The following is a 26013-nucleotide window of genomic DNA, read 5'->3' on the forward strand; positions in this document are numbered from 1 at the left end:
CATGTTAAAAATAAGTAATATGACAATGGGCTGAAGGTAACTCAAACTACATGTATTTACAGTCATTCCTAGGCAAAGCAGACCTTGTACTGAAAAAGGCTACGGTGCAGGAGATCCTGAACTCTGTAGCGCTTCATTATGTGAAAATATCTCAACACTTGATAATTAAGCTTCACTATACCACATCTGGCACTTGGGAAACTGAAGTGAAATGGCTTTATAAAGGTCACTCAGATATTGTACACTAACTACAGTCAAAAGCTTAAATTCCCTACACAGGTATATTCCAGGGTGCATAACAGAGAGCACCACAATGCACAGGCTTCTCTTTAGCTTTGTAGGCATTCTGTAGCTTGGGGTCAGGGGGACATTCTGTGTTCATTACTTTTGGTTTCTGTCTTTGCAGACTGATGCTTACTATTTTGCTTGCTTGTTCTAGATAACGCTTATGTTGTATCTGAATTGTGAAATGCTTTCAAATGAAACTCTTATCGGTCTCCTAGTTTCACTTACAGCAGTTTTATACCAGTGAAATACCATTGATTTCAGTGGAGTTACTCCTGATTCGCATTGATGTGAGAGGAGAATTAGGTCCTGTATTTTTATTTGTCACCTATCCAAATAAGCGTCTCTCTAAAATATATTATAATGCCTTGTAGAATCCTGTTCTCAGAGGGGAAAAAAGAGGGCAGAGGCTTGCCTAGTAATTTGTCATACCAAGCTGTAAGAGAGCAGAAGCAAACTGCTGCTGTTTGTTCCTTCAAGAGGGCACTATTCAGTGGGGTAGGTACCAGAGCTCACAATTACACAGCAATCCATTTTTTCTGGTCTGCAGAGAAGAACTATATTGTTGAGGAACACCAATTTTGGTCAACAGGAACGATTTGTGCTTTGGAATACTGTGTGATGAGAGAGTACCTTAAAAATGCAACAGCTTTGTTCCCAATGAACATAAAAAAAGTTAGAGCTAGACCCTACTGTGTATTGAACTGATTTTTTAAAAGGAAAATCTTATGCCATCTAGTGGACACAATAAAGAACCAGCTTCTTAAATAACCATTTGAAAGAGACCCGCTAATGTTGATGCTTACCTGCTATAGCAATTGTATTTATTGGCTGGCTTGATGCTTACCTGCTGTAGCAATTGTATTTATCGGCTGGGTAACTATCTCACTTGCTATAGCAAATAATTAGTGGTTTTTGTGCCATGAGGATGAAGCTATTTAGACTAGGCTACAATAAAATCCGAATCAACAAAATGCATTTGTGGTTTACAAAACTGAACATTGCCAAAAACAAAAGGGTCTGGGAGATGCCTCTTTCTTTTTACTTACCCATTGATTTTGACCTGGTTTTGAGATTCAAGCAGGAGAATGAAGTCTCTCTGATAACACTTTTGGTGTTAGAAGGAAGAAAATTTTCTTTCAAAGCAACAATAATTTCTCTCTTTTATACGCATTATTTGAGGCCTTGTTTCAACAAGGTATTTAAACATATCCCTCAATGAGGCACATGCTGAACTATACTAGTGAATAATAGCCTGTGTTCAGATAGTCGTCCCTCCCCCCCACCCCCCGGATGAGAATGACAAAGGTCATTCTTTTTTAATTCTGTATTTGAACAGCTATTGGTTTGAATGACTAAGAATGCTGTACCTTGAGACTTTTTTGTACAGTGACACTACATTAAAACTCAATTAAAGATTGCTGAGTGAATTTCACAGGTAATTCTTTATATGCTGGTGCTCAGGCAAAGCAAATATTTGTGTGTTTTCCTTGTTCCTTTCCTTTTGACTGTTTAGACACAATAGATTGGCAGAAGAATAAAATATTCTGACATCAAATTACAACAGGAAGATTGTATGTCTAAAGTTATTTGTAATAGGATGGGGAAATTTATCTGCATAATGTGTAAGAGGTGAAATGCCGTGGTATTAATTTATCAATATGCCCAGTCTCTCTAACATGTCATAACGATATATTATGTACCAAATATTTATATGTATTAGAAAAATCTAAAATTAATCCTAATTAAGGAGAGAAACTTAATTTACAAACATAATCAGAATAATTGTTCAAAGGCCTGTAGTGACGAATATCAACAGCAAAAAGAACAGGAGTTCTTGTGGCACCTTAGAGACTAACAAATTTATTTGAGCATAAGCTTTAGTGAGCTACAGCCCACTTCCTCAGATGTAGCCCACGAAGGCTTATGCTCAAATAAATTTGTTAGTCTCTAAGGTGCCACAAGAACTCCTGTTCTTTTTGCGGATACAGACTAACATGGCTGCTACTCTGAAACCTGTCAACAGCAAAGTTTTTTTTTTTTTTTTTTTAAATTAAACATTTAGACAATGGCTGTGCATTATAACCATTTGTTAAAATAATCTATTAATTTGTTATCCTAATAACTAGAAGAAGAAATGATGAAACAAATGAAGGAATGAACAAATGAAGAAAACATTTGGTTAATATTAGATGATATTAGGTTCTTAGTGCCATGAGTTTTGTGACAAATTTTGAGTTGCTCTGTTATAATTTATGAATATTATGTTCTATCTATTTGTCTAATTTTTTTGTAAGGGGGCTACTGTCTTAATACAAGGGGTTACATTCAATCAAGAGTTGGCTGCAGGTAGGCAGGAAATAGGACAAAAACTTCAGATATCCACCCATTTACCCGCCCATAAGGAACTGTGCTAGACTATATGCATTGATATCCCACGTCTTTACACCACATTGAGCTCAACAGACCAGTTTGTCTCTCACATACTGGAGTGAGTGAAGAAGTAAGCCCCACCTCCACACGCTCCCTCACTTGAATTCTCACTGTTGGTGAGATGGTGACAAACAGAGGGGGAAAGATCCATTTTCCTCCTCCTAGCTGCTTCATTTATATCTTCAGGAGCAGCTGGCTACTGTGGGTGGTCCAAACTGTTTCCTGGCCTCTGCTGCATATTTGGACCCGGGGCTAAATTCACACCATTTTCCAGTAAAATATTAAATGGAATAGCCTCTAACATTTCCACCAGCAGCTTCCCTGTATAAACCTAGCAGGGTTTGAGGATTTGGTATAGGCAGGGCAAATTATTTTACCCTTGAAGCTTTCACCCCTGTCTCTCTGCCTGCTAGCACCTACTGAGTTTTCATCAGAAGGGTTTTACTAAGATGCAGGCAGTGCCAGTGTCCCTCCACCCCTTGAATGTCTCTCCACTAACCTTCTGCCCGCATTGGAGATCTGGGAGTTCCCATTAGTACAGCAAGATATATGCACAAATGCCCAGGGAATGAACTTTGCTGCCTGTACATTGTATGCCCCGGCTGTGCAATTTCCTCCCTCTGGAGGCCAAGTAATATAGTTATCTCTGTACAGTTGGACAGTCAGTCAGTTAACTTGTAGTGGCTCACTGTCAGCCCCTGGTGCCTGATCCCTGGGCAGTCTGCCCGCTTGTGCCCAGTTCCCTGATACACCTCTACCCCAATATAACGCGGGCCTCGGGAGCCAAAGAATCTCACCACCTTATAGGTGAGACCACGTTATATCGGGTTTGGTCCAGTACGGCTTCCCCGGCAGTGATTTAAAGGGCCCGGGGGCTCCCCACAGCGGCTGGAGCCTCTGGCCCTTTAAATCACTGCCTGAGCCCAGCTGCCAGAGCCCCAGTGGCCGGGCCCAGTGCTCCAGCTGCTGCGGAGAGCCCCGGTCCTTTTAAATCACAGCCGGAGCTCTGGCAGTGGGGCTCAGGCAGGGATATAAAGGGCCCAGGACTCCCCACAGCAGCTGGAGCCTCTGGCCCTTTAAATCCCCGCCCGAGCCTGGCTGCTGGAGCCTTGGCGGGGATTTAAAGGGCCTGGTGGTCCAGCTGCTGTGGGGAGCCCCTGGCCCTTTAAATCACCGCCAGAGCTCTGGCAGCGGGGCTCGGGTGGGGATTTAAAGGGCCTGGGGCTCCACACGAATTCGAATATAACATGGTAAAGCAGCGAGGCTCAGGTGGCGCTTTAAAGGGCCCGGGGCTCCCTGCTGCTTTACCACGTTATATCCGAATTCGTGTTATATCAGGTTGCATTCTATTGGGGTAGAGGTGTAATTAAAATACCTCAGATCTCTGTGACTTCCTTTCGGAAATTGTCTTGGAGCTGCTGCTCCCCCTAGTTTGGGATTACTTGCTTCCTGTTGCTGGGGTGAACCCACATGTTCCCCCCCTGCTGCAGTCCCATGCTTGGGCCAGGTCTCTTTGGGCTTCTTGCATCCATACCTGCTATCTACATATTCATCAGTCAGCTGGCCTGCAGTACTGGGGTCTTCTGGCTTCCGATCACTTGCCCACATTCCAAGATCCTGGGGACACAGATTTATAAAAATGTGAACCCAGCCACTTCATACAGCTCATTTATGGTAGTGATGCCCCCAGCTCCCCAGCTTAGTTGCCACCTCCATATAGGTCATCGCCTTTTGCTTTTGGATCTCCCCTTCTTCCCCCCCCCCCCCCAAATCTTTCCCTTGGGAATCTGTTCAAATTTAAGAAGCAAGATGATTTTAAATTATTCATAGTCCACACAGTCTGTCCCTTCTCTATCCTTTTTAAGTCACAGACCTTCGCAAAGGTGTGAAATGAGCAATGGTATCCTTACCCTCCTTAAACTAGGGCAACTGTTCTGTGCTGGTTCAGTCCTGGGATATTAGAGAGACGAGGTGGGTGAAGTAATATCTTTTGTTCGACCAACTTCTGTTGGTGAGTGAGAAAAGCTTGTTGGTTCAATAAAAGATATTACCTCACCCACCTTGTCTCTCTTCTTTGCTTCACGTTTAAAGGCTTGAACCTGCACCTGTTAAAGTCAATAGCAGAGTTTCCATTGACTTCAGAGGCACGGGTCAGGCTCTGTAATGCTCATCCCTGCAAATTCCACTTCTTACCACTCTGCCCTGGAGCTTGAACAAATCTTTCTCTTGTGTGCCGTTCAACACGCATGTGACTTGTTCACAGAGATTCTGCAAGGGAGATGAGCGTGTTGTCATGACAACCAGTTGCATGCTGTGAGGAAGGACTGCTGCAAATGACCAGCTTCTGGCTGTTCATCGCTCCTTGTTGAGTAATGTTACCAAAATTAGACAAGTTTTTCTGATTTGTAACTACTTGTCCTAGTGACTTGCATTTTTGCTGTATTTATTTCTGAGAGCATTCATGCTTCTTGCTGTGATGCTTGGGAGAGACTACGTGCTGACCATCGTAATTGTGAATTATGAGGGTAGGTGGTACTGTTGATTATACTGTAGAACACGCAAAGTGATGAGAAAATGATCTGAAATTATGCAGATTTTAAATTTGTGTGTTTGATCACCAGAACAGCAAGTGTAGCAATTTAAAACGTAGTATCTGAATCCAGGTCTGTAATGGTGCTGGTTTTTTTTTATATTATTGTTTCTTAATTTGTCTATTGCTTCACCTCAATTATTCCACATCACTTTTCCCTCTGAAGTCGTCTTTGAACTGCAGTGTGTGTAATGGGCGGAAATATGCGTCCATTGAGGGCCAAGTGCTGGCCCCACTGAAGTCAATGGGAATTTGCCATTGACTTCAGTATATAGATTGGGCTCTTGAAGCAGATTTGGTTTTTTTGTGAATGCATTTTATCAAAGGTTCAGGCAGGGGGAAGGAAAGTCTCTTTAATCCAAGATTAAAAACTTTATAAAGAATTTTTTTCACAATTGTTATTCTTAGTTTTTTTCCAAAACTGTTTTATTCATGACTCCTCATTTCTCCTCCTCCCTTCTGTTTTTTTCTATTTCCACTTCTATGTCCAGCAGGGGGAATAAATAATATCTGAAATTCATTGTATGCGACTTCATTATTTGTTTAATTCCAGCTGTGACCAGTTTTTAAATTGTTGTTTTCCTAGGCTGTCAAAACTTCTTCGGGACAGATCCTGCCCTTAGGTCCTAATGCAGTCCCGCTGTTTGCTATCTCTGACAAGGGAAGATTTGCAGAATCTGGTTTTATTTCGCTAACAAAACATTTTTCCAGTTGAATTCCTTCATTTATAGTATTTATCCACCATCTGCTGGAATGTGAACAGCTGTGTTACGAAATCACAGCACTGGGCCTCCAACAATAACATCTTTGAATTGTCCTCAGGCTCTGATATTGGATTTACTGTGGAGAGAAATGGATGGTGGAAGAGAATGGAAGGAGATGACTTAGAGAATAACTATAGGCCAGAATGCTTTACTATTTATACTGAAAACTATAAACACATCACAATGGGACCAAAGCAGACATGCCAAACCCATGAAAAAAATGCAGAAATTGGGCTTGTTTTTGGATTAATTGGCTTGTCAGTTGCTTGCTGGCTAGTTTTTGGATTGTAGATTGTTGCTTGTTGCTTCTATTTTTTTTTCCCATCGGCTCCCAGCATGCAGGGGCAAAAGGTGGGCAAGCAGGAGCTAGGGGGGAAGAGAGTAAGAGGGGCACAGTGGGTCCACCACAGTCCCAGGCTGCACGCCGGGGAGGATCTAGTCACATAGAGTGTTGGGATTCTTAGGTATTGGCTTTTTTTGGCCGTGTTTTGAAATAGGATTAGCTTGATTTTTGTCTTATTTTGTAAGTCAGGGTGCTTATTTACCGCGTGAAAGTTGGCAACTGCGGACCAAAGGTGCTACCAGCCTTTAGGGCAAACTCAAACTGTTTGTCACAGTTGAAAGTTCTTGATTTTCATATATTTGATACTTATCAAAGTCAGGCTCAAGTCCTGAATTTCAAATCTATCCCCTTTATTCAAAGTATCCATCCAGCAGAAGAGCAATTATTCTGGTTTGAGGCTGATAGAAGCATATATTTAAGGAAGGAGAGAATTGAGGTCTATCAGGTCCATATCTTTGTATAGTAAGTACATTTTGCTATTCAGAAGCTTATTTTCTATATCAGTATCTATATCTATATATATTTTTGCTTACAAGCCATTTGGTCTCACTGCATTATATTTTCAAACTATTCCTTATTTCAGTAATAGTCTGTGAAAGAAGTCCTTCCTAAGACTAAAGGCCAGATTCTCAGCTGATGTAAATTGGAGTAGCTCCACTCACTGCAGTGGAGCTGTATCAGTTTACATCAGCTGAGGATCTGACGCTAAGCTTTTTTACCTGCACTTTTCAATTGAGTGTGATGTCCCTATCTTGGAAGTAAAAAGGATCTATTTTTTAAACAAATCCTTGCATGGCTCTTTTAGGTATTTGAATCTGATTATACAATATAATCTTTTTATCTTTTCTCATGAGATGTAGCTATTTTATCATGAATGAACCTTGTTGCCATTTTCTGAGAAGTGGGATCCTTCTTGTTTTTAAGTACGCAGTGATCCAGATGCAACCACACCATGACCTGATATTAGCATACCTTTTAATTTTGAAATCTGCTTCCTTATTTATGACCCAGCACTTCTTTGGCTCTGTGCAGTGGTCCTGTACTGTAACACAGTATATTGTTCACCAATTTCCAGGCTCCTTTTCTAGGTCTTTTCTAACCATTTAATAAACATTTCCCTTTTGTGTAAATCTCTACCTTGCTATTCCTGACACTGAGAGCAATATTTCATCCTCTTTCTTTACCCTATCCAGATCTCTAACTGCAGATTGTACCATTATATAATTACCTCAATTTAATGGCGCCAAGCCGTTGAGCTCTATTTTTCATAAGGATTTTCTGTCCATGGAGTAGGTGGAACCCTCTGACCCTATGTCATGGACCGGTTTTAAATCCCTGGTTCAGTACACACACACACACACACACACACACACACACACACACACACACACACACACACACACACACACACACACACACACACACACACACACACACACACACACACACACACACACACACACACACACACACACACACACACACACACACACACACACACACACCCTTGCCCTAGGTCCCTAAAGACTTTTCTGAAACTGAGGTAAGTCATAGCTTTTGCTTTGTCCATTCTTTGTTACAGATTTCTTTGAAGAAATGTCAGGTTCATCGCAATCCATTTAAATTACCCTTTCTGTCTTTTGTTGCATGTCTTCTCATCCCTAATAATTTTTCCTAGAATAGAAACTAGCACTGTCAATCAATCAGTCCTGTGGTATCCTTCTTGTGCTGAATAACACATACTAATGCTAGTAGTAATATTAGTTCCTTAAAGAATGTAGAGCTAAATCCCATCCTGTCCAGGTGTTTTGTTGAATTTGTTGCCAATGTGGCGAGATGCATTTCTGGCCTATATCGAGAAAATACCCTGAATCAACTAACCTGGCACAACTAGCATTTTAGCCACCTATATTTTAATATCTGCTCCTGACATAAATATGCTCATAAAGGGGGAAATTTGGATCTCATTTATACTGGTGTAATCCAGACTTTCTCTCCTAAGGTCAGTGGGGCTAGTCTGGACAACACTAGGATAAATGAAATCAGATTTTGGCTCAAAGTACATTAATTACCTCTGCTAATACTTCTCCAGCCTCTTTTGTTATAATATCTGTATCTTTCTTAATTGGACCTATACCACTCTTTTTTCCTATTATAAACAGTGCTAATAAAATATTGTTCTTTCAAGCATTGTATATGATGTCTTTTGACTTTTCTCATCTGTCATAACCCATTTTGTGCTGTATCTTTGCACTTCTCTTTTTTTTCCCCAATAAGCATTCTGTATGTTCCCCGCCCCCCAATTATATCTAATCCTTTCCTTTTACTTGTGCATTCATTTCTAAAAGGCATATTTTATGCCTTAACTGATATTAAACTTACAGCTAGTCTGCCTTGCCTACACTGGAAAGCATGAACCAATTAAAAGCTTCTATCATTTGTCATAGTTAGTTTTTTAATTATGCAATTCCACAAAGCATACTGAGCTCTACCTGAGAATGGTGCAAGTCATGGGTCAGGTACTAGTAAATTACAGTGTGGTGAGGTACAAAAACTGTGATCTTTGCATGCCACTGGTATGCCTCCCACTTTGATCAGTGACCTTGTATGATAGCCTGGTGACAATTGCCATGGAACGAAAGGCATGTTCATGACACTGCAAAACAATGGAGAAGTAAATTGGCTCCACTTGCTGCTCTTTTCAGTTTGCCTAGCACGAGAGATCCTGTTATAATTTTGATCTCTGCCTTGTTAGGGCTAAAGGATTATTCATATTATGGCAGCAATTTGATTGTTGTCCCTTCTCTCTGAAACAGCAATAAAAAGCAAGCAATAAAAATACTGGTTTTTACAAAGGTGGTCACCAAATGCATATGCTGTTTGCATTACCATCCAGTTGCACTTAGTTTGTTTCCATTTTGTTTTAAGACATCTGCATTACAGAATTCACCCAGTACTGGATACTAAAATAAACGTACCTTGAAATAAAAATTTAATTCCCAAATTTGCTAATCATCTTGCCAAACTCAGCATCTAAATTATAGCCTACAGTATTGAATGGAGTTTATTGCTGCTATACATCAGCTCTGTGGTAGAGCCTGGCAGCTGTAGGAGAGAGTTCTAAAACAGCAATACATTTTATGCAGGCTTGACTATACTTGGCACTCTGAAAATACAAATTGCCTTGTACGAGGGTCCCTTCCAGCCTAAGGTCCCATGTAAATACAACTATATTTTCTGAATGTTTGTCCTCTTGTAACAGTTTATTTGGTATAGGTAATTTCAGAACAGTGATGCTACAGCTTTTCTGTATGCAACAGAATCTTTTGAGGCTTCAACCAAATGCAGTTCTCATTTATACCGATGACTGAATTAAGGCAGTATTAGTTCTTCCATTATAAACTCCCTTTTTTCAGCCATTCATATAAAAATGCAGATATAAACATTTATTTCTGGGTGAAGCTTGATAGAGGGGGTTTCAGAAGAGGAGGTCTTAAGCCTGGCCTACGTGGGACAATTGGCTGGCGTCGCTGTTGTGGAATAAGCTATTCCAGAATAGCTCCTCATGTAGACACACACTATTCTAGAGTAAAAATTATTTTATTTCAGAATAATTACAGTTATTCCAGAATAACTATGCCGGTCAAATTCCTTGGATCAGGCCTTAATTGGCAGTCTTTACTTGGGCAAAATGCCCATTGAAAAGTATTGGGTCCCTATTACTGTGACATGTCCTTTCAAATGAATCCACCCACATCAGATCAGCTGTGAGTCTTTAACAATATTGATACTGAAATTGTCAGCTCCGGATTTCAGGGTTTATAATCCATTGAAATGAATTGTGACATTTCATGCTTTTCTGAGGGTGAAATCCTGGTAGAGAGTTCTCAGACCAAGTAACCAGGCTGTATGCTCAGAGCAAGTAAGCAGAACAGAATTGATGGCACCAGTGGATGATGACTGGTGGGCAACTGTTGTTCAGCTGATAATACAGAATATGGAGAAGTAGTAGATACCCATTGGGGCCAGGATTTCAAATGTACAGATATAGTTTCATTTTGTTTCTCTGCAGCCAGCACTGGTTCTCATTCAAAAGGACATCTTTATAGTGAGAAGGGCTAAAATCTTCCTTGCCAAAGGAATGCTGGAGTTGTACAGAAAACACGCAAACACCAAGCCCCTTTGAAAGACCCTAGCATGGAATTTTTATAGCATTTATTTATAGTGACTGTGCTTATTGCTTAATCTAATCCAGAATGGATCTTTTTTTTTTTTTTCCCTGTGGTTATTATCCTTATCCATTTCATATGGAAGACTTTAGGGAAGAAGTCTCTTTAAGAATATATTCTTGCAGTAGATCATGACTCGTTCTGACATACTGCATGGTAAATAAACCTACCCAAATGCATAGAAATATGTGTTTACTTCATGGAATGCTTCCGTAAATTTCCATCTCTATAGTAATGTACTTTCCTGCTATTGTGAAAACAACTAAAATGGTGCTTGGATTGGGTGCTTTGAGTGATTAAAATAGATAAATAAATTAAACAACTTCCTAATAAAACTATAATTCATGTGGAGGTATACATATATTTACCTTTATTTAATTTAAAATGTGAATCCATGTTACATTGTCAATACCTTTCTCTTGAAATGACGCACAAGGACAAGTGAGCCCCAAAATAACCCAACCCTTAATGGCAGCCTTGCAATAAAAAATATGTCCCTAATATGGAATATTATTAGGTCTCTGAAACTAGAGCTGCACTAGTTCCGAAATTAGTTAATTAAGAGTACATACCCTAAATTCATCCCAGCACATATTTTAGTCCATCTCTGTCTTTTGCTAATAGTATATTTTTAAGGTAATTGAACATTTATTACTCAGATAATGTTTCTTTGGCCCTAACCCAGAGTATTTGAAACCGTATTACATGGTCTGCTTCCAGATGCTTGCAGATAAGAATTAGTCAACTTAATGAATTTTTGTAGAAGTCTTTTTTGTATTATGTCTTAAGGTTTACAACAAGGGTGACCAGATGTCCCGATTTTATAGGGACAGTCCCGATTTTTGGGTCTTTTTCTTATATAAGCTCCTATTACCTTCCCCCCACCCCCCATCCCCATCCCGATTTTTCACATTTGCTGTCTGGTCACCCTATTTACAACATTCTTCCTGCTGTCACAAAAGCAATTTTGGTTTTTTTATACTTCAGTGTCATTCCTATTTAGATCTTACTTTGTAACCTGTTACAATAACTATGAATAAACATATGTAATTTCCCTTGCAACTTTTGGTTGGTTTAGAAGAAATCACTCAATATAAGCATAAAGTAACATTTTGTATTTGCACAGTATGATAATTTTGATCTCAAACTACAACAGAAATAATCTCAAACGATTATAGAATCATAGAAGATTAGGGTTGGAAGAGATCTCAGGAGGTCATCTAGTCCAACCCCCTTCTCAAAGCAAGACCAACCCCAACTAAATCATCCCAGCCAGGGCTTTGTCAAGCCGGGCCTTAAAAACCCCTAAGGATGGAGATTCCACCACCTCCCTAGGTAGCCCATTCCAGTGCTTCACCACCCTCGTAGTGAAATAGTTTTTCCTAATATCCAATCTAGACCTCCCCCACTGCCCTTGAGACCATTTCTCCTTGTTCTGTCATCTGCCACCACTGAAAACAGCCTAGCTCCATCCTCTTTGGAACCCCCCTTCAGGTAGTTGAAGGCTGCTATCAAATCCCCCCTCACTTTTTTCTTCGGCAGACTAAATAACCCCAGTTCCCTCAGCCTCTCCTCATAAGGCATGTGCCCCAGCCCCCTGATCATTTTCATTGCCCTCCGCTGGACTCAATCCAATTTGTCCACATCCTTTCTGTAGTGGGGGGCGCAATACTCCAGATGTGGCCTCACCAGTTCCGAATAGAGGGGAATAATCAATTCCTTCGATCTGCTGGCAGCACTCCTATTAATACAGTCCAATATGCCGTTAGCCTTCTTAGCAACAAAGGCACACTGCTGACTCATATCCAGCTTCTTGTCCATTGTAATCCCCAGGTCCTTTTCTGCAGAACTGCCGCTTAGCTAGTCGGTCCCCAGCCTGTAGCAGTGCATGGGATTCTTCCTTCCTAAGTGCAGGACTCTGATGCACTTTATCAGTATAATACATTAAAGAAATTATTTTATCCCTACTTGTGTTCCACTTCATTTAATTATTGTATGTTGTGTAGAACAAGCAGGGGCATTTGATGATTGTCTATTTCCACAAGCAACTTTAGGCTACTTTTTCAAAGATGACCTATATGAACAATAGTTAATACTAACCTCAAACTTCTGAAGATCAGTGAACTTGTAGTCTGTCTATCGAGTCCAAAAACTTTAAATAAAATATTTCCTATTATTATAAAATTGACTGAGGTTAGTTATTCATTATGTGCAAATTCAGAAAAAAACACCCTAGCCTCAACCACAGCCTCAGAGTAAACAAAATAACTGTGGATCCTTTCTTACGAGGGCAGAATGACCTCACCTTCTCACAGAAGTTGTTTAGCACTTCACAAGGACTCTTTATTCTGAGTCCCATTTAACAGAGCACTTTGTCCTCCATTTTTGTCAGGTGAGAGATTAACATCTCCATCTCTCTGCTTTGATAGCCATTCCACCCAGCTCAGGGGATGGGTTAGAGAGACCATAGGCTGTAGCACTTAGAAGAAGGAAGAGGAAGAATGAGAGTGCCTGCCTCTGTAAAAGGGATAATAATGTCTACCTGCAATGGGAGTTTTGAGGATTAATTGTTTAATGTTCGTAAAATGCTTTGAAAAACATATGGACCTGATCCAACACCCACTGATATCAATTCAAAGATTCCCATTGACTTCAAATGGGAATGAGCCCTAAATAAGTGTGAAGTATCCCACTAAATAAGTGTGAAGTTGTACTCTTTACAACTGAACTATGCCAAATTATTCATTAAATTTAAACGTTTAATTTTTTCTCCTTATGACAATGCAAGTTGGTTGTCTTTTCATGCTAGTATGTACTGAAAGGTTCAATGTTTCCTTTATAGACTTTGATGCAACTTTGCTACTTTAGGATTTTATAAATTAGCTATTTCAATGTACTCTTCTATATCTGGTTCTGAAGAATAGCAGCACTGCCACCAATACCTCAGAATGTTGGTTTGGATTTTTCAAACTCTGTGGCACTGTGGCACGCAGCTTTTTTTGATGAGCATGACACGGTCAGCTTTTGAAAATATTTGTACAGTTTTTCTTGTTTTTACTTATCTAACTGTCCCCTTCTCAATAATAAGTTGCTTGGGTTAAGCAAAGGAGGAGTGTGCGAAGTAAAGAGACCAGAACAGAAAGATAGAAAGAAGCTAAATTGTGGAAGGCCTTGGAGAATGAGATGAGATGCTTGAATGTGATGCAGGATAGAACATAGAATTAGTAAACAAATATTTGGAATATTTAAGATATTCCTGACCTTACTATACAAGTGTTAAGGACTCTCAGATATTGGACCTAAGTTGTGCTTCACGTATAACAGAGGTGACTCAAAACTAAATATTAATGGAAGTCTTGTAGTTGGAGGTCTGTGAGCTCTTCAGCTCAGAATTTGCTCATCTTACTGCAGGAATAATAAACTAATGATTTGGGAACAGTATGCAACTCCACTGGAAAAACACTGTAGCTCTTGTCAGTCACCTGGAGCACTGTGTTTGGTTCAAGTCACCCTTGGGGGGTGGACGGGGGAGGGAATGGGGATCTGTCAGCAAGTATGTCTGTAACAATACAGACCAAAAAAAATATTCTGGTAATTTTTTTTTGATGAATAGATTCCTTACTAGGCATATTAATACAGAACATTGTGTAATTCATTTAAATTACAATACAGAACTCTATTTCCTGCACCTATGAGAAGCAGTGCTAAGGCTTGGGAGAATCAGGGGTAACAGAGGCGCTCAGGGAGAGGGAAGGAGCCTAGGAGTGAGCCTGGAGGGTGTTGGGTGTGAGTGGGAGGTTTTTGGGTGTATGTGTGTGCAATTGTTACGGTGTTAATAATAAAAATAATATAATATATGGAGCTATACCTATCTCATAGAACTGGAAGGGACCCCAAAAGGTCATCAAGTCCAGCCCCCTGCCTTCACTAGCAGGACCAAGTACTGATTTTGCCCTAGATCTCTAAGTGGCCCTCTCAAGGATTGAGCTCACAACCCTGGGTTTAGCAGGCCAATGCCCAAACCACTGAGCTATCCCTTCCCCCAAGCCTCTCCCTTTCAGACCTTGGCTGACCCCAAGCCTCTCCCATTCAGTCAGCCCCTGTCCCCGCACTCCTCATCCCCATAGGTCTCTGCAGCCCCTCTCCCCTGTCCCCAGGCTCAACTCTGTCACCCCACTAGCTCCTGAGCCCATGCTCCAGTCTGTCTCCCCCCACTAACTATTCTGAACCCCAGTCTCTGACCCCCCCAGCAGCTCTGTTTGCCCCATTCTGTCCTAACCTGGCTCCGCAGGCAGGGTTCTGTGACAAACTCTACTCTTGGGGGAATTCTGCAGCAATGGGCATAGACTTTTGTATTTTCCCACATTAAAAAACATTTTGCTTAAGAAGTGCTACAGTTCTGCCTTTTGCCCACCAGAGGCTGCCAGTCAGCTGTTCTAGCGCCACAGCGGTCTCTGGTGGGCAAAAGGCGGAACTGGAGCACTTCTTAGGCAAAATGTTTTTTAATGTGGGAAAATTCAAAAGTTTATGCCCATTGCTGCAGAATTCCCCCAGGAGTAGACTAAGAAATGATGACTAAGGTGTATACAAAATAATGAATGGTAGAGAAAGTGAATTGAGTGTGCCTGTGTATCTTTTTTCATAATGAAGCATTCAGTTAAATTAATAGGCAATACATTTATAATATTTTTTAGATGGTGGAGCTTGTTTCCACAAGATATGATGGAGGTCAAGAGTTTAAGATTTAAAGAAGCATAGATATTTTTACATATATATACTGAAAACCTCCACAGGTACATAGCTAGCATAAGAATTAATTTTTTAGTTAATATAAATATTACAAAGCTTCATGCTTCAGGGCATAAGCCAGCCAGGGGTTAGGAAGAAATTTATCTTATGGGGAGAGGAGGGGAGGAGGAGAAGGGAGCGATGAGGGTTGGCACTTTCCTTTGAAGCCTCAGGTACTAACTAGTGTCACAGTCAAGTTACTGGATCACTAGTCAGATCTGCTGTGACAATTTCTTTGTTCCTGAATTCCCCATTATCTATAGCTCCAAACACTAAGAGGAAACTATTTATTGTCCCAATTTGGTCCCCTTTGGGATGGAACACAGCAGTTGTTTAAAAGTACACAATAGCTCTGTTCAGGAGTTTAATAAAGAAAGTTAAGAATACAATGTCCATCTGTAACTGCAAGAAAACATGTAAGCAGGTAGAAAGTAATTGCCCTTGCGGGAACATGGTCATGTTACTAGGGTTAATGTTCCCACTCTATGAAATGCACTATGGGATCTTTATTGACCGCAGCTGGTCAATAAAGATCTCTCTAGCAACATAAAATCTGAAGATGTCATTGGTCTGCAGGACAAAATCTTGGCCTCAGTGAAGTCAATGGGAGTTTTACCATTCATTTCAATGGGACTGAGATTTTACCTATGGATTTTTCTTTTACCACTGTGTAAGATCAACAGTTCAAAACTATTTGTATTTTTGAGACAATCAGTTTTAAATATGGTTTTCCCACTGTTAACCATTTTAAATAAGTAAATTTTTTTTTTAGTTTCATATTGATGAAAGCTTGTGTGTAATTATTTTTTGTAAGATGATTTTCGCTGTCAAAAGGAATGCTCCCTTTGTGAGTATTGAGGGTGGTAAGGGAGTTCTGAGAAAGAGGATAGGCAGGGAACAACATCACATTGCCAAGTTATTTAATTGCATATTATATGTTAATGTACCTGCAGTTATATCCTCGGTATGGTTGGATTTTAAAGGGGGTAGTTTGAGTGATATATCAAGTAATTGCTGTATTAATGCATCTCTATGTAAGCTGTCCTCCTCTTTGTAGGTTAATTCATGCCATGTTGACCATTTCATCTTTACCTCAATGCTTAATACAGTATAATTTACTGCTGTGACTTTTATTTATTTCTGTAAGAACAAGAGCAGTACTAATCCTACATCATATGAGTCAAGACCAGAACTGGAAATCTAAAAAGCATGTCATGTGTTGAATAATACAGGTTTATTTTTTCTTTCTTAGCAGATATATGGAGTGATCACTCATTTCAGACGGACCCCGACTTGCCACCTGGCTGGAAAAAAATCAATGACATTGCTGGGACCTATTATTGGCACATACCAACAGGAACAACCCAGTGGGAATGTCCTGTCTCCATTCCAACAGATCTTCAGAGCTCAAGGAAAGGATCACTTAATTCTATTACCCCATCTCCTACCCCAGAAACTGAGGTAAAATGTAGTGACCTCTTACTACTTATATATTGAAAATAAATTAGGATCTCTTTCAACCAGTTACTTGCACATAAAACAGTTAGAAACATAAACTTTAGAATCCACTACACATTAGCATCTCTAAATTTAGCTGTTTGTTGACAATAAACCATAAATATTTTTTTGTTTTGCCTTTGTCTCACGAAACATCTTAAAGATTTGGATGTGTATATGAAAGGAGACATCATATCCTAGTACAAAATTAGACAGCCTGTATGTGTGATTAATGTGAAATGATTAAGGTTCCCTAGGGTATTGAAGCAATACTTCATTACACAGGTGCAGGCTACATTAAATATTTACACATTAACAGTCTCTTGGCTAGACTCTTTGTAATTACATCTTCTCTTAGCGGTTCAGTTGCTAGGAGTGTCACACAAACACATTGGAAGTTACAGTCCAGACGGTAACTACTGAATGTATAGCTTATATTAAATATACAAAGCATTCTAAAGTGAAAGCATTTTAGAATCATACCAGAAAAATTATTTAAGCACAAACATCATTCTTTTGCGCTGAATTTTTAAACTAGAAACAGGGTGCCCTCTGTCTTCAAGCATTGTGAAAAAGAAGAACACTTGCTAAATATTTTTAAATGGTAATAACCCACTAAAATACCCATTTCTGGAGCAATCCTGTGGGATAACTTATTGATATATGTACATGAAAATATAAAATATACCAAATGGAACAGTAAACTAGAAAAATTGCAGTTCATTTATAATTTTTTAAATATATATATATGGTTGGCTTGCCTTGACCAGGCAAACACTTAAATATGTGTAACTTCACTTGCATGATTTGAGGGAGACTACTCACATGAGTGAAGTTATGCTTAGTGTGTGAACTATTTCAGTTGTGGTTCACATTGGTCAAGACTTCTCTGGAATTCACTATATGCCAGACGTGTTGACTATTAAATGGACAAAGTTAAATGATATGAAGGATGAAGAGTGATTGTTACCTCTAAGATAATTCTGAAATTCAGAGGAATTACAAGGGTGCAGAATTTGAAGTGCTGCCAATGTTTCCAGTGTAAATTTCTGTATTTTAAAGTTTATAACTCAGTCATAAATTATTTGTCTCATTCTAAAACTGTGTGGACAAGGTTTTGACTTATAACTTGCATCTTTGAAATAACTAAATTATGTAAAAATAAAAATCAATAAGGATGCTAAATTACAGGGGGAAAATATGAATTTGTTTATTCAGTGTTTTTTTTTCTTTCACTGATGGTAAAGTAGCTTTTAATTGTAGGACTGACATTTTTCATTTTACTATGAGAGACAAGTATCTTAGGGCTTGTCTACACAGTGGGGTGATGCATTTTATGAGTATGTGATTTCTAAAACACACTACAGAGTTACACATTAATTGATCTGGATAGATCCTGCTGGTGCACTTTAAAGTAATGCTGTTTGAAACAGTACTATGTTAAAGTACACTAGGGAACCTTTGGTGTGCACCAGGAAGTTCTACATGGACCAATTAATCTGCAACACATTAGTGCACTTTAGAAATTACTCTCTGTAGACAGTATTACCCTACTGTGTAGACAAGCTATTAAAACATTTGGGAATTACTTTAATATTAAACTTTTACATTATAGACAATGGTTTGCCATGATAAAGGAGAATAACTTTTTTTTCTGACCTTCACATTAAAATATCATGTGAAATCTATGAATTAAGAAAACAAAGGTTTTGATCCAATATATTAAAAGTCCTGAAAAGGCTGTTATGAATGGTCATGCCAAGGCCAAATATCCAATGCATAGGAGAGGGCCATGTAGATTTTGATACAATGTGGACACTAACCCTGTAAGGTATCCGCCCAGGCAGAGCATTATACCTGTGCAGATCCCTTTGCAAGATTAGGAACATAGACTGTAGTGTAGAAGTCTCTACACAGTAATTTATATAATAATAATTTCAACCAGCAAGTTCTCAGACAATTAATCTATATTTTAAAGAGTCTCTAGGTATGTTTCTAGAATGAAATTTTATGCAAAAAGATGGTCAATGTCAAATTGCAATAGGAAATTGTCTCCAAGGGTTTCTCCATTTTGTTTTGCAAATTTCTAACACATGATGATTAAGTAATGTTGATTTTTGGACTGTACCAGTGCTGAAGCAGCAGTGTAATAGGATACCACACACGTTTTCAGATAGGAGGACCATGTCCCTGGACTGGCAAGGTCTGGGAACACCGCGGAGGCAGGTAGCTGAGACCCTGACAGGAAAGGGATGGGAAGGGAAGGTCAACTTGTGGCACTGTCTAGCAACCTCTTTGGCTAACTGAAGTGAAACGTCACTGCAATATCAGGAATTTTGAAGTTAAATAAAAGATGGAATTGAGGGAGGACTCCAGTATGTTTTATTTGGTTCTGGCAAGAGGGATATGGAAAGAAAAACAATGTTACGATGAACTAATCTTCTTAGCGTATGTGCAATGTGCCTCAGGTGGTACGTGACTAGGATTCATCACCGAATCTGGTCCACTGGTTGGATCATTAGCTTCCCCGGGTTGGGCTGGGTACTGATGGGGAGTGCAGCAGAGGCGACTCTCTGTTTTTTGTCACCCCAAGCATGGCAGTCAGGGAGCCTTTGGTGGCGTATCTGAGGGAGGTCTGCTGGTAATGCGGATTCGGCGGCGATTCTGCGGCTGATCTGCTGGTCCAACGCCTTTGGCATACCCACTGCCGAATTGCCGCCGAAGCCGTGGGATTGGCGTACCTCCTGCAGAAACGCCACCGAAGGCTCCCTGACTACTGCCCTCACGACGACCGGCACGCCGCCGCCCCTTCCCCCCCACCCCCACCCCGGTTTGCTGCCCCAGGCACACGTTTGCTGAGCTAGTGCCTGGAGCCGCCTCTGAGTGTAACGTGAATGCTGATCCATGCCCCCCCAATAGAAACCAAAGAATTCAAAGTCTAGTCTGTCACCTTCCTTTTTATGTTTTTCTCTGGATTTTCACAAGTCTCAAATTGGCACTTGATATTATTTTCTGTAAGTACCTCAGTAGCTCCGGGCAACTCAAGGATAGTGTTGGTCTCAGTTTAAAATGCTCTTGTTTTTGTTGGACTGTAGCCCACCCTGAATGCTCCGTACACATTTTTTTAAAAATGTGTGAATGGTATTCTGTGTCTACTGTGTTTTTTATTTAATCAGAGAATTTGTGTTACCATTAGTTAAACATTTCACTGAAAACATGGATTTTGGTATGGAATAATTTGGTGTGGAAGGCTTGTTAGTTCATTCCTCTGCATTGTGGCAAGATTCATATAACTTCCGTAGAAAAAGTTGGTGGATTACAGGTTTCAGATGAATGAAAGAGAGTGAGCTGGAATAAAGTACCATTATACAGGGAACACTGCAGTTCAGCCCCAATATTATCTTTTTCCATCCGCTCACAAGAGTTTGCTTTAGCGTTACCATACTTCCCTGGTTAGAAACCCCCAGCCCTCTTACACTCTAATTGAGATTCATTTATTTGTGCTGTTCAGCCTTTCAGGTTTCTCAGATAAACACTTAGATATATTTTCTTCCTCAACAGCTAATATTCTTACCCTTTTAAAGATCCTTTTTCTCATTCATTTATTTTTCTTTGTGTCCCTGTCTCTTAACTAAAGTGATATTCTGAAGCATTGCTTCAATCAGTAGAACATAGCCTTGAGTTGAAAGTGATTCTGATTTGACAGATATCCTTAAGGAAGGCTTGTAAGGAACAAAGACAAAAGTCAGGTATTGTTTCATAGTATATTTTGATATGAATATTTAATACAAGGAAGATGAGTTAATCCAACACAGAGAAGCAGAGAAACATTGGGTAGGGGGGAAATGACTCTATTAATGCAAATAACCAAAAAAAACATTGGTCCAAACTGAAAAAAGTAGAAAAAAATTAGTGTGTTCTCAAATTTATTATGTTTTTTGTTGGTTACAAGACATTTTTTTCCTGCTTTTATAGCAGCAGATGCTCCTGTGCCATTTTCATCAGCACAGGAAATGGCTCTGGTGTAATTGTAGGTTAAGAATAATTTGAAAAATCCCGTGCCCTGTTCAGAGAAAATAGTAAATAATACTAAATATGTGGGTTTTATATACCTTTTTAAAAAATATCTTGAAAATATGTTTGGCCATGAACAATTTATAGAGTACTCTTCATTAAGTTATTGAATAAATGTATTTGAGAACCTTTATGTTCAGTATATAAAATATCCTCTTCCAAGTTTTTGAGATTATTTTTATCTTGTTGCCTTTTTCCTTAATTGTATCTTGCAGCCAAAAGCAAATTTAGTATCAGCAGAACATGGGGAGTTACTTTTTGTATTTAATCTTAGCATATTTGAAGGTTTAAGATGAATTCCCTAAATTAATCCTTCTGTACCTGGAAGCATAGATTTTCAGAAAAGATCTAACTGATGGTATGAATTTCATTAGTTTCTTTATATTATACCAAAAGTTTAGTGCGATGTTCTCCCCTACATGCCCTGTGGAGGGCAAAGGAAACCAGAGGGTTTCACTTTCCCTTGGGGGTGGGATGTATCTTGCCACCACAGCAGGAGCTGGTGGTTTGGTCTTTAAACTACGGAGCTTAAGGAATCTTCAGGAAGCAAGGTTTCTCTCTACTGGCTCTTCCCTGACCTAGGACCTATGGCTCTTATAGGCTAATAGTTTAAAAGCTAGGGGTTCCCAAGGGAAACCTGTGCTGATCCTGTTAATGACCACTAAATTCCAGGTACAGTTTAACAGGATGACAGCTACCACAGGAGCTGTTCTAGCCAGGAGTTTCTGCAGCATGGCTGTTTCAGGAACATCTCCTAAACTCAAGGATCTGTAGCACAAGTTAATTCAGAATTAAGTTGTGTTAATTTGGAGTAGGTCAGCCTGAACAGAGCTTTTTAATACTGGGGAATTTAATGGGAGGAAAGAGATGGTCTAATGTCATCTAAATATCATATTCTCCCTCCACAGCAGTTGAGTACCTCCTGTTCAAGTCCATGGGAGTTACTCGTGGAGAAGGAGAATAGGGACCCTATGATTGGCACTTAAGCTGTGTCTATTTTATGAGCTGGGGATGTGATTCCCCTGCTTGTGTACACATACTTGTGCTAGCTCTCACTGGACAAGCACAAGTATAAATAGCAGTGTAGCCTTGGCAGCACAGGTATTGGCAATGGAGATGAGTACGCATTCGCCTGAAACCAGTGGGTACGTACTCGGCACAGCTAAGCCAGGCCTGTGCTGCTGCTACCGGTGCTACTGTGTTTACACCACTATTTATACTCACGCTAGCTCCATGTGAGCCAGGAAATCACACTCCCAGCCCGTAGAGCAGACATAATGTTAAATGACTGCCCTTTGGCACTCTTTGCAGAAACTAGTGCAACTCTCAGCTTGTTGATACTGATTTAACAGTGTTAAAAATGTGCATTTGATGGATTATATAGCAGTTTCCTTATAGACTTTTGAATGAGGTTAAGGACATTTGTTGTTTATTTTAAAACACACACACACACACACACAAGAAAGTTGTGTTAGATTGTTCAGAATTGTTTTTGTTGCAAGAAGTCTGCCTGTGCTTCCTACTAATCACCTTTTCCCGTCCATTGTCCTTTTTTCTTCCTGCGATCTGGAAATTATTTGACCCTTCTGCTGTACATTGCCTTCTATTTCAGTGTTTCCAGCTCACACTATATTTAGAGTAGAATACTCAACAAATGAACCTCAGAGAAATGGAAATTCCATTTTTCTCTGAATTGCTGTTTTGTAGCCGGTCATAGTAGTTATGGCCAATATTCACATTCAGACTCATTTTGCTTGCTTTCAAGATCATACCTGAAGAGTAATCTCATTGTCTGTTTTTAATTTATATTAACTTTTCCTTATTCCAATCATTTGTTTTGGTAAGTAACTGTAGAAACATCTCCTCCCAATTTCCCCCCCTCATCCAATTGCCATTGTACAGTGGACTAACTAGTTGAAGTTTTGAGGTGATCTGTTCCCTAACCCATCCTGTAAATATCAATGCTAACAACAGTGTCTTGTGTTTTTTTTTCTTTTTTTTTTTTATCAATGTGCTTCTTCCTGTGTGAATAATTATATGTCTAGAAACAGCCATGGAGTGATTTTGCTGTACTGAATGGGGGAAAGATTAATAGTGACATTTGGAAGGCAAGTATATTGTCAGATTTTAGAATATTTAATACTATTACCCTTGTTTTTGCATGGCAGTGGCTGTATTTTATTTTATTTTTTTTTTGCTCCATGAATATCATTCATAATATAGGCCAAAGTAAATGGGGTATTGCTAGGGATATCTAGCACACAAACATGCTGCCATTTTCTGATCTTTGCACTTAGAATGGATTCAGTATAAATCAACAGGGTAAATATCATGTTGTAAAAATAAGATGCCTGCACTGAATGAAAAATAATTTGAAAATATATGCATGCTTTTTTAACTTTATCCGGAAACACTGTATGCTTCTTGGCAGGGAGGATTTTATTTCTCTTTGATATTAGAGGTAATTTGCTGTAGCGCATGCCTAATAATGTATTAATAATGGTATGTTTATCTCTAGGACCTTCATGCAGCCACAGTGAATCCAGACCCCAGTCTAAAAGAATTTGAGGGAGCAACGTTACGCTATGCGTCTTTGAAGCTCAGGTATGTTGTTTTAAGAAATCTCCATAGAGTGGCCAGCTTAAATATGTTGCGCTGTGCTATAAACTATATTGACTGTAAACCTGATTTTATCAATATTTATTCAGTGTTATCTCATTGTTGCCTTGTACTCCCCTGTCTGTCTGTATCCATCTGTTGTCTCTTGTCTTATACTTAGTCCCTGTTCCAAAGAGCTTACAATCTATCTTTTTGTTCTATGATTGTACAGTGCCACAGTGGGGTTCTGATCCATGACTAGGCTCCTAGACGCTATGGTAATACAAATAATTAATAATAATATTTTTTCATAACAGAAATGCTCCTCGGTCAAATGAAGATGATTCCTGTAGCATCAACAGTGATCCAGAAGCCAAGGTCTGTAAGAAAATATTTAAATGGGTTAGCAATTAAGCTTGTAATTGTAAACAATGCATGCAGGTAGCAAGTTGTTTTCTAGGTTTAAACTTAAATACCCCCCTCAAGATGTTGGTTGAAATGGTAATATTTTGGCACAATGCACATAGATTTTAACTATGTAAGTCTGTAAGAGTATGTATATACTGCAATGTAAGCCTGGACTCCCTTCCATCTACATGCAAATTTATCAGACTTGGGCTCGGTCCGAGGATCCTAGTACCCTACAGGGGTGGAGGGTTTGAGCCTGGGTCAAGCTGAGACCCAGGGTTTGAGCTCTATTGCTTTGCAGTGTTGACGCAGCCCCTGCATCTCGGGTCCTAGGAGTCCGCCAAAGTATCCCACGATCCCATGGGCCAACTTCCTTTGTCATCTCTACTCCAATTGACTCTAGGGAGTTTCTGTCTTGTATGTGCTTTCACTGTTCATGCTTGTTCATACCCTTTTTTTTCCTGTGTGGTTCTGTTGTTACTGGTGTTTGATGTGGTAATGGCACCTAGCCTGCCTGGCAATCGGTTAATGCTGTGCTTTTCTAATACACATATAAATAAAGCTTTTTATTTAATCAAGAAAGTTGATTGCTATCTCTGCATCATATCATACAATGTCCATGTAAAATAATAAAGGTAAATACATGATCAGGGACAATTAGGCATTAAAACACTATTCCTCAGTACAGTTGTCTATATGAATCCATACTTCACTCACGTCCTTACATCAATCCCTACTGTAAATCCCTCCCTCCCCATTTCATAAGTCGTCATGTCATTCATAAATAAACTATATGGCAGTTAACTCCTCACCCCTCCCCAAGCACTGAAATATCCCACAATCAGTGAGCCCTATCCCACCCCCACAAGCGCATTCATAAAGGTGCTTATTCGCCCTCTTCCGCTGGGCCATGCAAGTCCATAATGTGGGAGCACAAAGCCTCCCCGACTTCTGTTGTGTAGGTGCATCCAGCTCTAGCTGTGGTAGCTGCACTTTCTGCTGAGGGTACCGATTCAGTGGCCCCTTGCTGACATAGGTCCATTCAGGGGGAAGTGGCTCACCTCTGGCTTCACAGAGATTGTGAAGAGCACAGCAAGCTCCATTAATGTGGACAGCATTGATGACACTGGCATTCAAACGGGTCTATAAACATCTCCAACAGGCTTTCAGTCTGCCAAAAACACACTCAACACCTATTCTACACCTGCTGGGAGTGTAATTTTGCCAGGGCCTCTGAAATCAGGGTATGGTTTATAAGCCAATACAAAAAGGGGTATGTGGGGTCCCCCAGAATAACAGTGGGGACAGTAACTCCATTTCTGACAATGTCAGTTGGTGGGACTAATGTCCCAGCCTGTCCTGAATGTAGATTTCTGATTGGCAAAAAACTTGTGCATCATGAACTTTCCCAGTGCAACCCACATTGACATTCATAAATTGGCCTCTCTGGTCCATAAGGGCCTGCAAAGCAATGGGATAGTACCCAGTGCGGTTTATATACTTGTGCTCCTTGAGGAGGGCAAATGATTGGCACAAGTCCCATCTATAGCCCCATTGCAGTTTGGGAATCCCATTCTCTCAAAGTCGGCAATTACTTCAGGAATGTCTTGTATGCCCCCACCTTCGGGTAAACCTTACACCTGATTGCCTCAGAAACCTCTGCTTACAGTCGTCTTTCCAACACCAAACTGGTTGGCAACAAACCCATAGCATTCTGGGGCAGCCAGCTTCCAGATAGTTATAGCCACCCATTTCTGGACCAGCAATGGTGCTGTCTTGCATGTATCTTTACACTGGAAGGTCGAGGCAGTCTGCTCACAAAGCTCCAGAAATGTAGCTTTATTCATGCAAAAGTTCTGGACCCACTGCTGGTCATTCTGGTTTGTATGACGATGTGATTGGGCCTGCGCCATGAGTTCTGGTCTACGTAGTGGGCATCAGCAGCTATACTGAGTGTTATGAACAGCATCAACCAGTTTGAGTCTGTGATGCCTGGACTCCTCT

The 26013-nt window shown here is 39.9% G+C and overlaps 1 protein-coding gene across 14 annotated transcripts in view; it reads left to right on the forward strand.

The window, feature by feature from the left end:
- The window catches only part of APBB2 (amyloid beta precursor protein binding family B member 2), a 291641-nt gene that overhangs the window by 153599 nt on the left and 112029 nt on the right, over positions 1 to 26013 (forward strand). For 6 of the 14 annotated variants that reach the window (XM_039541016.1, XM_039541018.1, XM_039541029.1 and 3 more), the window contains exons 4-7: positions 16685 to 16893; positions 23049 to 23111; positions 23522 to 23607; positions 23919 to 23979. In XM_039541016.1, coding sequence (XP_039396950.1) covers positions 16685 to 16893; positions 23049 to 23111; positions 23522 to 23607; positions 23919 to 23979 — 419 coding nt within the window. Of the gene's footprint in view, positions 1 to 5092; positions 5244 to 16684; positions 16894 to 23048; positions 23112 to 23521; positions 23608 to 23918; positions 23980 to 26013 lie in introns of those variants that run through there. The other 8 variants (XM_039541019.1, XM_039541017.1, XM_039541022.1 and 5 more) reach the window with 4 other exon arrangements.

Source organism: Mauremys reevesii, linkage group 5 (genome assembly GCF_016161935.1).
Source record: "Mauremys reevesii isolate NIE-2019 linkage group 5, ASM1616193v1, whole genome shotgun sequence".
NCBI lineage: Eukaryota > Metazoa > Chordata > Testudines > Geoemydidae > Mauremys > Mauremys reevesii.